The 13,093-nt window shown below is 39.0% G+C and overlaps 1 protein-coding gene across 26 annotated transcripts in view; it reads left to right on the top strand.

Moving 5' to 3' along the window:
• PEAK1 (pseudopodium enriched atypical kinase 1) overlaps nt 1-13,093 on the top strand; it is a 310,312-nt gene that overhangs the window by 252,289 nt on the left and 44,930 nt on the right. For all 26 annotated transcript variants that reach the window (XM_063795320.1, XM_063795312.1, XM_063795318.1 and 23 more), the window contains one exon: nt 12,113-12,306. In XM_063795320.1, coding sequence (XP_063651390.1) covers nt 12,113-12,306 — 194 coding nt within the window. The remainder of the gene's footprint in view (nt 1-12,112; nt 12,307-13,093) is intronic.

Below are 13,093 nucleotides of genomic sequence, written 5' to 3'. Positions count from 1 at the left end.
CTGTAGTCAAAGATTTGAATTCTGACTTACCCTGAGTAGTTGTAACTTTTGACATAGTATCTCTGAGCTAAAGTTTCCCTACCTATACCATAAGAATAATAATACCTACCTTACGGACATATTTTGAGTACTAAATGTATAATATCTGTAAAACGTCAGCATAATATCTAGCAATAGGAGTTGACCTCATTACAAAACTATGCCTAAGGAACCAGAATTTAATATCATCCTTGCTTAATATCTTGCCCCCTGATATATATTCTGAGAACAGCTGCCTACTCTTTCTTAAATGTAAATCTAGTTATATCCCCACACTCCCCACACTGAAGAAGGCCCTACATATGTGGCATTTGCCTACCTTTTAATCCTAACATTTTGGGCTTAATCTTATCTTCTTATTCATGAACCTGTAGTTATTCTGGCTTCCTTTTCTTCTAAATGCCTTGTTTATAATATTGACTTTGCAATCAGTTCTACTGGATTACCTTTTAATTGGGACTATCTTAAAATTGGTCCTCTCTTTTTTTTTCATTTTATTTTAAACTTTTTATGATTGAAAATTTTAAACATGTACAAAAGTAGATAGACTAGTATAGTAAAACACCGTTTACCACAAAACCACATTTCAACAGTTACCAATTTATAACCAATCTTGTTCTGTCTCTGCCTCTATTCACTTCCCCCCATTATCTTGAAGCAACTTTTTTTTTCCATTATAGTCATATATGAAAAAGGGGTTCTTTAAACCCTAGTAGCTAACCCCTGGCTAAACATCATTGGGTATCAAAAATTTTTAAACTATAAATATTCGGATGACCCTATTATCTTCATCCCTGATCTCTTCCCCCAAGAATCATGTGCAATTTTCCACTTGATATCTCCACTTCAAATGAAACATATCCAAAACAGAACTCTTAATTTTTCCCTACAAATCTGTTCCATCACAACTCTTCCCTTCTTGGTAAATGGCCCTCCATTCATTCAGTTGCTCAAGCCAGAAAATTAGGGGTCATCTTTGATTCTTCTGTTTCCTTCACCCTCAACATCCAAAATGTTGGATGATTCAACCTCCAAAATATATTCCAAATTATCTACTTCTCTCTAACCTCTGCTTCTACTACCTTGGTCCAAACTACCATCATCTCTGACCTGTTTACTAATGTATTTCCTGATTGAGCTCTCTGCCTAATCTCTTGCCCCTGGTAACCTAATCGCTTTAGAACAGCCAAGTACTCTCTTCATTTTACTCCTGCCTTCTGGGTTCAGTTTCCTTCTTCTTGACAAATACCATTTTTAGTGGTTCTTTCAATAAGCCGTGGTGGTAAACACTTGGTTAGTGACTAAAATCATGGTTATCTTAGTGTTATTTAACCAATAACACTTGGTTATTGATTAAAACTATGGCCAATGCGCCGTAGTTACTTGCATGTTAATTTAGTTTTCAGGCATAAATTCTGTGTCCAAATTATGTTCCTCAATGTAAGAATACCTCCCAACACAAATTGCCCAGTTTAGACACTTAGTCTCACTCTTATGTAAATAATTGTTTTCATACTTGGTTGACAAGACCTATTGCCAATCTGTGCTTAAATTTTCAGTTCAACCAGGCCTAGTAGTGTGCATCTGTAGTTCCAGCTACTTGGAGGCCAAGGCAGGAGGATCACTTGAGCCCAGGAGTTCAAGTTCAGCCTGGGCAACATAGCAAGGCCCCCTTCTCACCATCTCTAAAATATGAACTAAAATTTAAAACAGTTTTTTTCTAATGAGAAAAATCTAATGTAGACATTAAGAAAATAAAAGTAACACTCCAGCCAAAGTTAAGGGTATCATTTGCTGCCTGAATGGCCTTTAGCTAACCTTTCTAAATCTACCACCCCTGAATTTCATGCTGCTAATTAGCAAAGACCCCCGGCATGTACATCTGGGATACGATGTAAGTCGTTTCTTTAGGACTTCCAGAATCATCTCAGGAATCCAACTATGTCTAGCACAGCTGAGATTCTGTCCAAACCCCAACTTCTGGTTTGGACAGGCAGACTGAATTTGACATACCTTTCTTTGCACACTTAGGAATGCTATTCATCTGTATCAGCCTTCCTTTACCCTTCCAAGTCCTTTTGGATCTTCTCAAAGACCTTACATAGCTAAACTGTATTCCTCAGTAATCCAGGAGTCAATCCTGAGAGCCCCCTAATCCACTCCAGAGTTCAAGGGTGTAGACCAGGAGTTGGCAAACTATGGCCGATGGGCCAGATCCAACTTGTTACCTGTTTCTGTAAAATAAGTTATACTGGAAAATAGCCACACTCATCTTTTACATGTTGTCTATGGCTGTTTTCAAGCTACAACAGGGTTGAGTAATTGCAGTGGAGACCATACGGCCCACAAAGCCTAAAATACTTACCATGTGGCCTTTTACAGAAGTTCGCTTACCCCTGGTAAGCCATAATATCAGATTTGTCTGTGGTTGTCAGGCATGTTAGTGACATACAGCCATTCCAGCCAAATACTGGAAAGGTTTGGTACTCTCTATAGTAACCAATATAGGCCTATTAATATGTGTGTGTGTGTGTGTGTGTATGTGTGCACACATGCATATGTGCATGTACATATGGTATGGAAAATGAAAATCCCAGCACTTCTTAGACTGGTAAAATGTCATATCCTTCTCTCTGGAAAATTCAGTTAGAAGCTTCAATTGTTTTAATGCTTGCTCCAGTTATATCTTAATTTGCATTACCTCTCCCTTGAGTTCATGTCCTTTGTAGAGACATGGATGAAGCTGGAAACCATCATTCTGAGCAAACTGTCACAAGGACAGAAAACCAAACACCGCATGTTCTCACTCATTAGTGGGAATTGAACAATGAGAACACTTGGAGACAGGGCGGGGAACCTCACACACCGGGGCCTGTCGTGGAGTGGGGGCATGGGGGAGGGATAGCATTAGGAGAAATACCTAATGTAAATGACGAGTTAATTGATGCAGCAAACCGACATGGCACATGTATACATATGTAACAAATCTGCACGTTGTGCATGTGTACCCTAGAACTTAAAGTATAATGAAAAAGAAAAAAATTTTGCATTACCTCTCCTTTTTACTAAGAGAATCCTATCAAAGTTGTCTTTTCATGCTTAGGACGAAACTGGCCCCAAGATCAAACTTCTACTTCTCATAAAGAGAAAATAATTGAAAACAGAAGCTGAAAATAGCTGCTCTCTCTCCTGATCACATGTTATTTTGCTATAAAGAAACTTCTGGACTATCAGCACTTATAAAAATCACATCTACATTTGCTGACACATTTTTCCTAAAGTTAAGATGAGTTCATGAAGTCCTTACTGTTAAATTTTTAAATAATCATGTTTTAGAGAAAACTGATAAATGTCTTACTTTATCGTAATCATGGAATGATACAGTATGGTTATGTTTATATGTACCAGAATGGGGTAGTCTTCAGACAGCTTTGTTTCTTTTCCTTTTGGGAGGTAATATAATCCCAGAGAAGTAAACTGACTAAGAATAAACCTCAGAAGGTTAGGAATGGTTCCAAATTATTACCCCCTCCCTGCTTTTTCATAGTTCATTATGAATTTCTCATCTGTGACTATTCAAATTATTTTATTTGCCCTTTCCTGCTTATATCACTTCTGAAGAAAATATTTCTACTCACTTTTCACACCTTGCTGCTTGTATACTTATTCTTGTGTTCTTTCTGGAGGAGGAAGGCAGTGAAAAATAGTTTCTCAGAATGTGTTCCTGGGACCAACTGCATCACCTGGAGTATATAAATGTAGATTCCTGGGCAATGCCCCAAAGCTATTAAATCAATCCCTAGAGATGGGAGCTGAGAACCTGCAATTTTAACAAGCTCCCCAGGTAATTCTTAGGTACATGAAAGTTTGGTAGCCATTGGCATAATATTTTAGAACGTAGACTTTGAAGTCACCAAGACCTGGGTTTGAATCCTGCTTTTGTCACATTAGTGTCATCTTGGATAAGTTACTTGAGCTCTGCTTACCAGTTTTCTCATCTAGAAACTGAGAAGCAAATAATGTAACTGCTTAAAGGACAAACACTTAGAGTTAAGCTACAGGGTTTGAATCTCAGCTCCACCAGTTACTAGCTGTGTCACCTGAAGCAAGTAACTTAATCTCTCTGGGCTATAATTTCTTCATTTATAAAACACAGAAAATAGCCTGCCTAGTAAGTTGTTGTGAGACTTAAAGGGGGATGGGATTCCCCCCCGGGGCACATTTGACAATGTCTGGAGACTTTTTTGGTTGTCACAACTGGGAGGCAGGGGGTAATTCCAACATCCAGCCTTTAGCAGGTAGAGGCAAGAAGCGCTGTTATAATCCTGCCATGTGGATAGCCCTCCACAACAAAGAATCACCTGGCCCAAAATGTCAATAGCCCCACTTTTGATAAGCATGGCTTAAAACAGGCACATAATAAGCACTATGTAAATTTTGGCCACTATTATTATTTGCTGTTATGGGAATAATAAGCCTTACTCAGTGTTATTGTTTGAAGATATTTAAGCACAGTGCCTAGCATTCGGTAAATGTAGGGATAGTGGTGGTAGTGATTATTATTAGGAAGCCAAATATCTAGAAACACAGTCATTCTATAGCTAGAGCAGCTTCAATTTAAGGAAAATTTTTTTGGAAATGTAAATTATTAACTTTTTTGGTTTGTTTATTTAGGATTTTCAAAAGTAAAATACATCTGTAATCATTAATACCCTACCTTTCAATAATAGCTGTTTTTTTCTTCTAACTAAAAGTAAAAGCAGTTTTATTTCTTCATCTTCACAATCAAGTATTTATTGCTGGGTTTCTGCAGTATGCCAAGCTTGCCTTATCTTAACAGTGTGGTGGAAGGAACATTTACGTTAGAGTTGCATGGTATCTATTCAGATCCCAACTCTACCACCACCTTACTACCCATGTAATTTTAGGCAATTGATTTAACTTCTTTCAATCTCAGTTTCCTCATCTGTAAAATGAGAATTATTGTATCTACCTCCTGAAGAGTTTTCATGAATTAAGTGGAAAAATGCACAGCTTGTGCAGTGCTGAGTAGCTGTGTGTTCTGAGTACCTATAGGTCCCATTCCTGCCCTACATCCATTTCCTCGGTCAGCCTGCAGTGTTTTTGGAGTTAAGTGTATGTAATCATTTCTCAGCATCTCCCTACTCTGACTCAAAGAGCAGAGGGAGATAAGAGGAAAGTGAAAAAAGGTGCACTGACTTGCTTCTCCATTGCTTCTGGGCATTCGGGAAAAAATGTCCGGGGCCCCAGAAAGGCTGTTCCAAGGGTCGGGCGCAATGGCTCGCTCCTGTAATCCAAGTACTTTGGGTGGCTGAGGCAGGCGGATTACCTGAGGTCAGGAGTTCGAGATCAGCCTGGCCAACATGGCGAAACCCCGTCTCTACTAAAAATACAAAATAATTAGCTGGGCATGGTGGCAGGCACCTGTAGTCCCAGCTACTTGGGAGGCTGAGGCAGAATAATCGCTTGAACCCGGGAGGCAGAGGTTGCAGTGAGCTGAGTTCGTGCCACTGCACTCCGGCCTGGGCCACAGAGCGCTGTCTCAAAAAAAAAAAAAGGCCAGGCGTAGTGGCTCACACCTGTAATCCCGACACTTTGGGAGGCCAAGGTAGGTGGATCATCTGAGGTCAGGATATCAAGACCAGCCTGACCAACACAGTGAAACCCCGTCTCTACTAAAAATACAAAAATTAGCCAGGCGTGGTGGGCACCTGTCATCCCAGCTACTCGGGAGACTGAGGTAGGAAAATCTCTTGAACCTGGGAAGCAGAGGTTGCAGTGAGCAGAAATTACGCCATTGCACTCCACCCTGGGCGACAAGAGCGAGACTCCGTCTCAAAAAAAAAAAAAAGAAAGAAAGCCTGTTCAACATCCTTCCTGGGTTAGTCCCCTTGGAGAAGGCTATGGGTGTTTTCTTCTAATACCTTGCCTTTTCAGGAAATGCATATCAGTATCTCATCCCATTCTTTAGAGTGAATCAAGGCCAAAATTATGATGCTAAGGAGCTACTTCTGTTATTGAGAATGTTATTCTTATTGAGAATGGCAACCATATTTTATTGCTGTTTTCCAAAATTAATTGATCTTTTCTGTTAATTTGCACAGATGCCATTCTGACTTTGTATTTCATAGGATTTTAAAACTGTAATTTTTCTTAGTATTGTGAAAGTGACAGTGATTTACAGAGGTCTGTGTTTTTATATGCTTTGTTGTCTTGTAATCTGGTGCCTTAAAGACACTTTTAATTTGCTATTTGAGTCTGTTTTTTTAAAAAAGTGGATCTGTACAATTTCAGAAAATTAGAGTTCATTCAAGACCTTGCACATTGCTGCCAGTCTTCCCCATCTCGAGACCTAGCTACTTCATTCACACCAGTAAGAGCTACCTTTGTTTGACCAGACTATGTTAGAAATATTAGCAGAACTCATCAGATATCAGATAAAGGTTAATCTCAGTTCAGGATAAGAAGTTCAACGTTTTCAGTTAAAGACTACAGAAGGCTTAGCAGAAAATTGGAGACACTAGATAGTGATCAGTAGACACACACTTCTCTATCTGAGAATGTCAATGATTGGAAAGTGTGGCAAAATCAAGTTGATGACCTGGAAACTAAAGATTAAGAAATGTCACATTCGTAGGAGGTCCTAAAGGTAGAGAGACAAAAAGAAATGGGAGTGTTTTGTTTTGTTTTGTTTTTTCTCCCTTTCAGTAGATTACAAAGGTGTGAGATTTGATAACTTTGAACTCTCCTTTTCATGTGTTAATGTAGATCCCACATCTGCAGAGTTGCGTTATCCCCAGCAACCCCAGAAATACGCAGCTCTGGAAACCAGTAACAAAACCATGACGTTTTGTTTCTAATGTGCTTTAGTCTGATTTTTCGGGGTAAAAGGAGGTTTTAAAAGTCACACATTTGCTTATTGGCTGTCATGGGCAACTAGAGACATGTGTACCTGCTGAACAGAGCTAACAAATGGAATTCAGAATAACATTTGCCCCAAGAGGCAGGTAGTCTCTAGAAGTCAGATTTCACTTATTGTCCCATCTGAAGCTGAGTGAAGGTGGTTGAATTTGAAGATAGGATTGAACTGAAATTGTGGAAATACTTGGATATTTAAAGGCCTTTAACCTGTTCTAATGTGGAATTTGATTTGCCTTTTTAAAAAGTACATTCAGACATTTAACAGAATTTTTACAAAAATCTGTCTTGAACGAATATCCCAGAGAAACAAAAAAAGGATTATTTCATTAGATGGTGTAATGATTAATCTCTACCACCTGGGTAAACCAAGTGAGCTTCCCATAGGAGATTGCTTCTGCAGCTTTGAATTATGTATGAATATGGCAGACTGATGAGATATAACCTTCCAAGGGATTTGTTTATATAACAGACAAATCTGTAACAATGTAACTATTTCCTTTGAACACCTTGTATTCATTCTGCATGTTCAGAAAATGATTTGTCTTTGTGGAGATTATGACATGGTTTTTTAAGTATTAGGTCAGACATACCAAATCTCAATTAAAAACTGGTCATTAATGGAAAGTTGGTTGAAGAATTTAAAGTATAGTCACACATATGTTGTCTTCTATGTTGTCTGTCTGTGAAAGCAGAAGGAATGCTGAAGGTTCAGGACAAAAAGTAGGCCAAGTCAGAGTTTGACCCAACCTGAAGATCAAGGACCTAGATATCAACACCATAGTTATTACGGAAGTAGGAGTGTTTCAACATGAATTAAAATAGCAGAAATGTAAAAACCATAACTTCCTCTTAGTGGGCCATTTGTCACTTAACAATTTTGTTTTATAGTAATCAATATCAAATTGTACTTAGGCTGAAAAAAAATTAGATACACTGGTCATTATTTGCCATTTTAAGACATGCTAACATATATAAGAAATTCTCACAGATTTCTTGTAATTTTCATTCTAAATAATTTTTTTACCATCTGTCTCATGGATGAAATGGGGGAAATTTTTATTTTTTCCACTAACTCTTTCTTGATGCCATCAAGTTTGTTCAGAAAATCAAAGCAATAGAGAAACAGTACCCAGGTTCGAATTCCCATTTTATTGTTTTCTCCATCACATTAAACATCTCCTAATGAAATGTTGGTGGTAAAACATTTTGTTAGGAGATAAAGCTGATATTTGTAAAGTATCACTTTAGTATTTGAGTTTTCTGATTTTATGTCCAAATATGGAACAAATCAATGGTAAATCCTTTTTTTTTTTTTTTTTTTTTTTTTGAGATGGAGTCTTTCTCTGTCACCAGGCTGGAGTGTTAGTGGCACAATCTTGGCTCACTGCAACCTCAGCCTCCCAGGTTCAAGCGATTCTTCTGCCTCAGCCTCCCCGATACCTGGGACTACAGGCGCCCGCCACCACGCCCACCTAATTTTTGTATTTTTAGTAGAGACAGGGTTTCACCATGTTAGCCAGGCTGATCTCGAACCCCTGACCTCAGGTGATCCACCTGCATCGGCCTCCCAAAGTGCTGGTATTACAGGCTTGAGCCACCGCACCCAGCCTTAAATTCCCTTACTAAATTAATGTGCCTAATGATAAATTAATCAGAGATTTTCCTTTTTTTCTTTCTTCCTGAATGATTTGTCTGTTTATGTTGTTTATATTTAGTGACTGAATCAACCTTCTCTGATACTTTTCTCAATTTTTTTTATTTTTTAGTCATAGTATGTTGTTATATCTAACCTTGAACTCTGAGAACCTCTCCCTTTTCCCCTGTCTCTCTTTTATCTTTTTTTTTTTTTTTTGAGACAGAGTCTCACTCTGTCACCCAGGCTGGAGTGCAGTGGCGTGATCTCTGCTCACTGCAACCTGTGCCCCCTGAATTCAAGCAATTGTCCTGCCTCAGCCTCCCGAGTAGCTGGGATTATAGGCAACTGCCACCACACCCGGCTAATTTTTGTATTTTTAGTAGAGACGGGGTTTCACCATCTTGGCCAGGCTGGTGTTGAACTCCTGACCTCGTGATCCACTCGGCCTCCCAAAGTGCTGGGATTACAGGCATGAGCCACCGCGCCTGGCCTCTTTTATCATTTTAATCATACAAAGAGCTATTCTTCCTTTAAGCATTAAGACATGACATATCACTGATGCATTTTTAAAATTCTTACTCCTTTTAGAGACTGCTGTCACTGTAAATGCAGATTAAACGTTTTAGCATCCATTTGCAAATCCATGTGATTTTACTTTTATCAACTCTATTTGCGTAGTTCTTTAGAGTTGACAATTACTTTAATTGATGATTTAATATTCCAGTGCACTTATTTAAAATGTGCTCATAAAAACCAATCTTTATCTGGAATATAGGCTGTGCTGCCTTAGTTTGCAAAGGGTTAATAAAACTAGCTTTCACTTTGCTTGGTTCCCCAAAGGTAATTTGGCACATTTCCCAGACCAAACCAGTAAGGTAAGGGTCAAGGTGCAGTGAGTGATATTAAGGAACAGAATCAAGCCTTTTCTCATGGTTTGCCTAACTTGTAGCTCTCCAGAACTCAGTGGAATCTATGGTTTATCTGAGTTTCAGAGCATGATTAACAGACTCGAGAAGGCCCTGTGAAATTTTCCTTTAATGGGGAATTGTGTTAGTGAGCACAGCGGGTGAGTTTTCTAATATTTCTTGCTTTTAAGTATTCATGTTTTATTTTGTGAAGCCCTTCAGAGTACAGAGCTGTGTTATATGTACACATGTGCAGCGGGCCCAGGGAGTTCCTCATAGGTTAATAGCAGCAGCTTTTTCTGTGGTTTTCACTATAACTGAGCTTTGTTGTTAATAGCCCATTGCCTAGGATGAAAACAGGCAAGTGGCTTCTGAACCCTTCACCAACCCTTTTTGACAAATGGGAAGGAACACTTTCTTTTAGTAATAACCAGGAGATGGAGAAAGAAAGAAGGCAGGAGTAAGTCTGAAGAGATTAGGAGCCAAGAAACAGCTATTCAGGAAACCTCTAAAGCTGACTTTAGAGCAAGAAATGTCTGGAGCTTTAACATTTTTTTTTTTCTTTCAAGTGTGGGGGCTGATTTTGTTTTGAGACAGAGTCTCACTCTGTTGCTAGACTGGAGTGCAGTGGCACGATCTCGGCTTACTGCAACCTCTACCTCCCAGGTTCAAGAGATTCTCCTGCCTCAGCCTCCCCAGTAGCTGAAACTACAGGCGTGCACCACCATGCCCAGCTAATTTTTGTGTTTTTAGTAGAGACAGGGCTTCACCATGTTGGCCAGGATGGTCTCCATCTCTTGACCTCATGATCCGCCCGCCCCAGCCTCCCAAAGTGCTGGGATTACAGGTGCGAGCCACTGAACCTGGCCAGGGGGCTGATATTTTTAAGGGACTTTATATTTATTGCTTTGAAACTAGAAACGGTTTCTATTAACTTTTGCCAGAAAACATTTTTCCTTTCTTGAAGCATGTTGATAACTACTCAGTAATATACACTCTTGACACGAAGTGGTGCCTGAGTGTCTTGGAAGTGTCACTTTGTTTTGTCTTCCCTAATGCGTAGAGATAGATCCCCCATGTTACCTTGATTTTATGGTGCTCCATATTATGAGAAACCAGCTTTGTGTGGAGCCCCTCTTTTGGGTTGATGACCGAGGGCAGCCCATCGAGAAGAGGCAGTATGCTTTACTGTGTGAGGCCTCCTTTATATATACTACTCTCTTGACTGCTAGAAAAGTGATTCCTTCCAACCTCACCACTGTCCTCAAGAGCCAGATCCCCTAATGGAACTTCCAGCTCATTGCTTATTCCCAGTATAGAGAGACCTCAGGCTCTGCCAACTTTGAAAGGATATTTTTGAAGTTGTATATCCAGCAGACATCAAGGCTTATTTTTCTGTCCAGGCACATGCATAATTTCCATAATGAAAAATTGATAAGAGGGTACTCCTTTGCCTTTAGATCTACTCCCTTAAATCCACAGGCGATATATGTTCTGATGGCACACGATCAAACAAAGTACCTCTTTAAAGAAACTGGTAAATGTCACCATGACTCACTGCCAATTGAAAATCCACAAATAACCTGTAATCATATATAAGTTTCCTTTCCTTCCTTCTTTCTTTTTTTCATAAAGAAACCAGGAAAAATAGCTAATGAATGTGTGATAATCTAGGAATACTTTTCAGTGGGCCCAGCAAACTTTAAAGATGCATGATTTTGAATTAATTTAATTGACCAGTCCATTGAGATTTTCTAACTAGGCCAGTTTTCTCCACCAGCAACAGAATTGGCACAGTTCAGGCAGATTGGGGAGTGGGGAAGATGGGAAGAAGTAGCTATAAGCATATGAGCAGGCAATGGTAAAACAAGATTGGTCATATACTGGTATGCAGCCAGGAGGATGCTTCAGATTCATTTTAATAAATGAAATTAACTAGACTACGAACTTTCTTTTCCATTTGCCTTCCCTGCTGCATGCAGACAGGCAAAGGTTGATGCTTCTATTCTCTTGGCAACAAGACCTTCCTGGCCTCAGTGTACCTACTAAAACAATGGCTTAACTTCCTTATGCAGATAGTTTACTCTCAACTTTATTCCTGATCCTGATTTAGTACACACTAAAGTGTGTTCTAAATACTATATATAAATTAAAACTATGTAGTAAAGTACTTGATATTTACCATAGTATTAGAATACTATAATTAGTAAGTATAGTAAATACTTTACTAAATACTTGAGTATATTTGTCTTTAGCCAGTTAAACATTCAGCTCCTTCTACCACCAACATCACCACCTCCCACCTAAATAAAATGTTTCACTCTTTGACTGTTATTCTCAAGTTCCCTTGCAGGCTACCATACCTGCTCTATCAAATTGGGTTCTCAATATGTGTGAATCAAGGTAAATAGAAGTATCTGCCTAAATGAAGTACTGCCTTGTGTTCAGACAAGTGTATTGGGGCTTATGACCCATTACTGTGACTATAGGACCAGTTATTTACATTTATGGGAAGTATATGCCTTCCATAAATCTAAATTTTAGTAGAACCTTTCAATACCAGTGTGACAAGTGGTCTGATTTGTTTCAGTCACATGACCCATGAAGTAACAGAGGATTTTTCTCCTCGGGATCCAAGAACTGTTGTTGGGAAGCAAGATGGCAGGGGCTGCACTTCAGTCACAACAGCATTGTCCCTACCTGAACTGGAAAGGGAAGATGGAAAAGAAGACATTTCAGATCCTATGGACCCAAACCCTTGTAGTGCAACATACAGCAACTTAGGTAAGTGCAAATGTCCAATAAGTAGTATTTAAACTTTGCCTTTTTCTGTACTAGCCAAATGTTCTGTTTTCTTGGAGAGATGGTTTTTATTGCTCCATGAAGCAGAAGTTGGACCATTGGAGTTACAAATTTTAAGTTACATCAGAAAAACGTTCTGATGTTTACTAGGCATGTATTAAACACCTGCACCCATGAGCCCTGTGCCAAGTGCTAAGGGTTATTAACACTGCTTTGAGGGACTCACCTGGGGGGAAAGAGGTGAACTTGTTAATTATTTCAGTGTAATATAAATACAGTGATAGAGATATATACATGGTATATTTTTAATATTACACAGAGGAGGGTGTCAAAAGATACCTTTCTGGAGATAATTCCTGAACTGATTTAACTAGCTGACAAAGGGGAGAAAGAACATTCCAATCAGAGACAACAATATGAGCAAAATCATGGAGATGCATGTAGGCACCACAAACATTTAGTGTTGCTGAAATGTGAAGTGGAGAGTTAGCCAGTGTCATGCATTTCAGGCTAAAACCTTAGACTTTTTGCTGTTTATGTTAGTGAGCCATCAAAGGTTTTTAAGCAGAGGAATAACACAATTAGATTTGTTTTTTAAAACATCCATCCTGCAGGCTGCCATGTGTATGTGGATTATTTGGTAGCAGGAAATTTGGTAGTTAGATACTATTGCAGGATCACACAAAGGCATGAGAAAGGGAGGCCTCAACTAAGATAGTGGGAGTGGGGACAGTAGACAGATTTGAGAGATATTTAAGACGAAAAATAC

Source organism: Pan troglodytes, chromosome 16 (genome assembly GCF_028858775.2).
Source record: "Pan troglodytes isolate AG18354 chromosome 16, NHGRI_mPanTro3-v2.0_pri, whole genome shotgun sequence".
NCBI classification, from domain to species: Eukaryota; Metazoa; Chordata; class Mammalia; order Primates; family Hominidae; genus Pan; species Pan troglodytes.
This window is presented reverse-complemented; position numbering and strand designations above follow the sequence as displayed.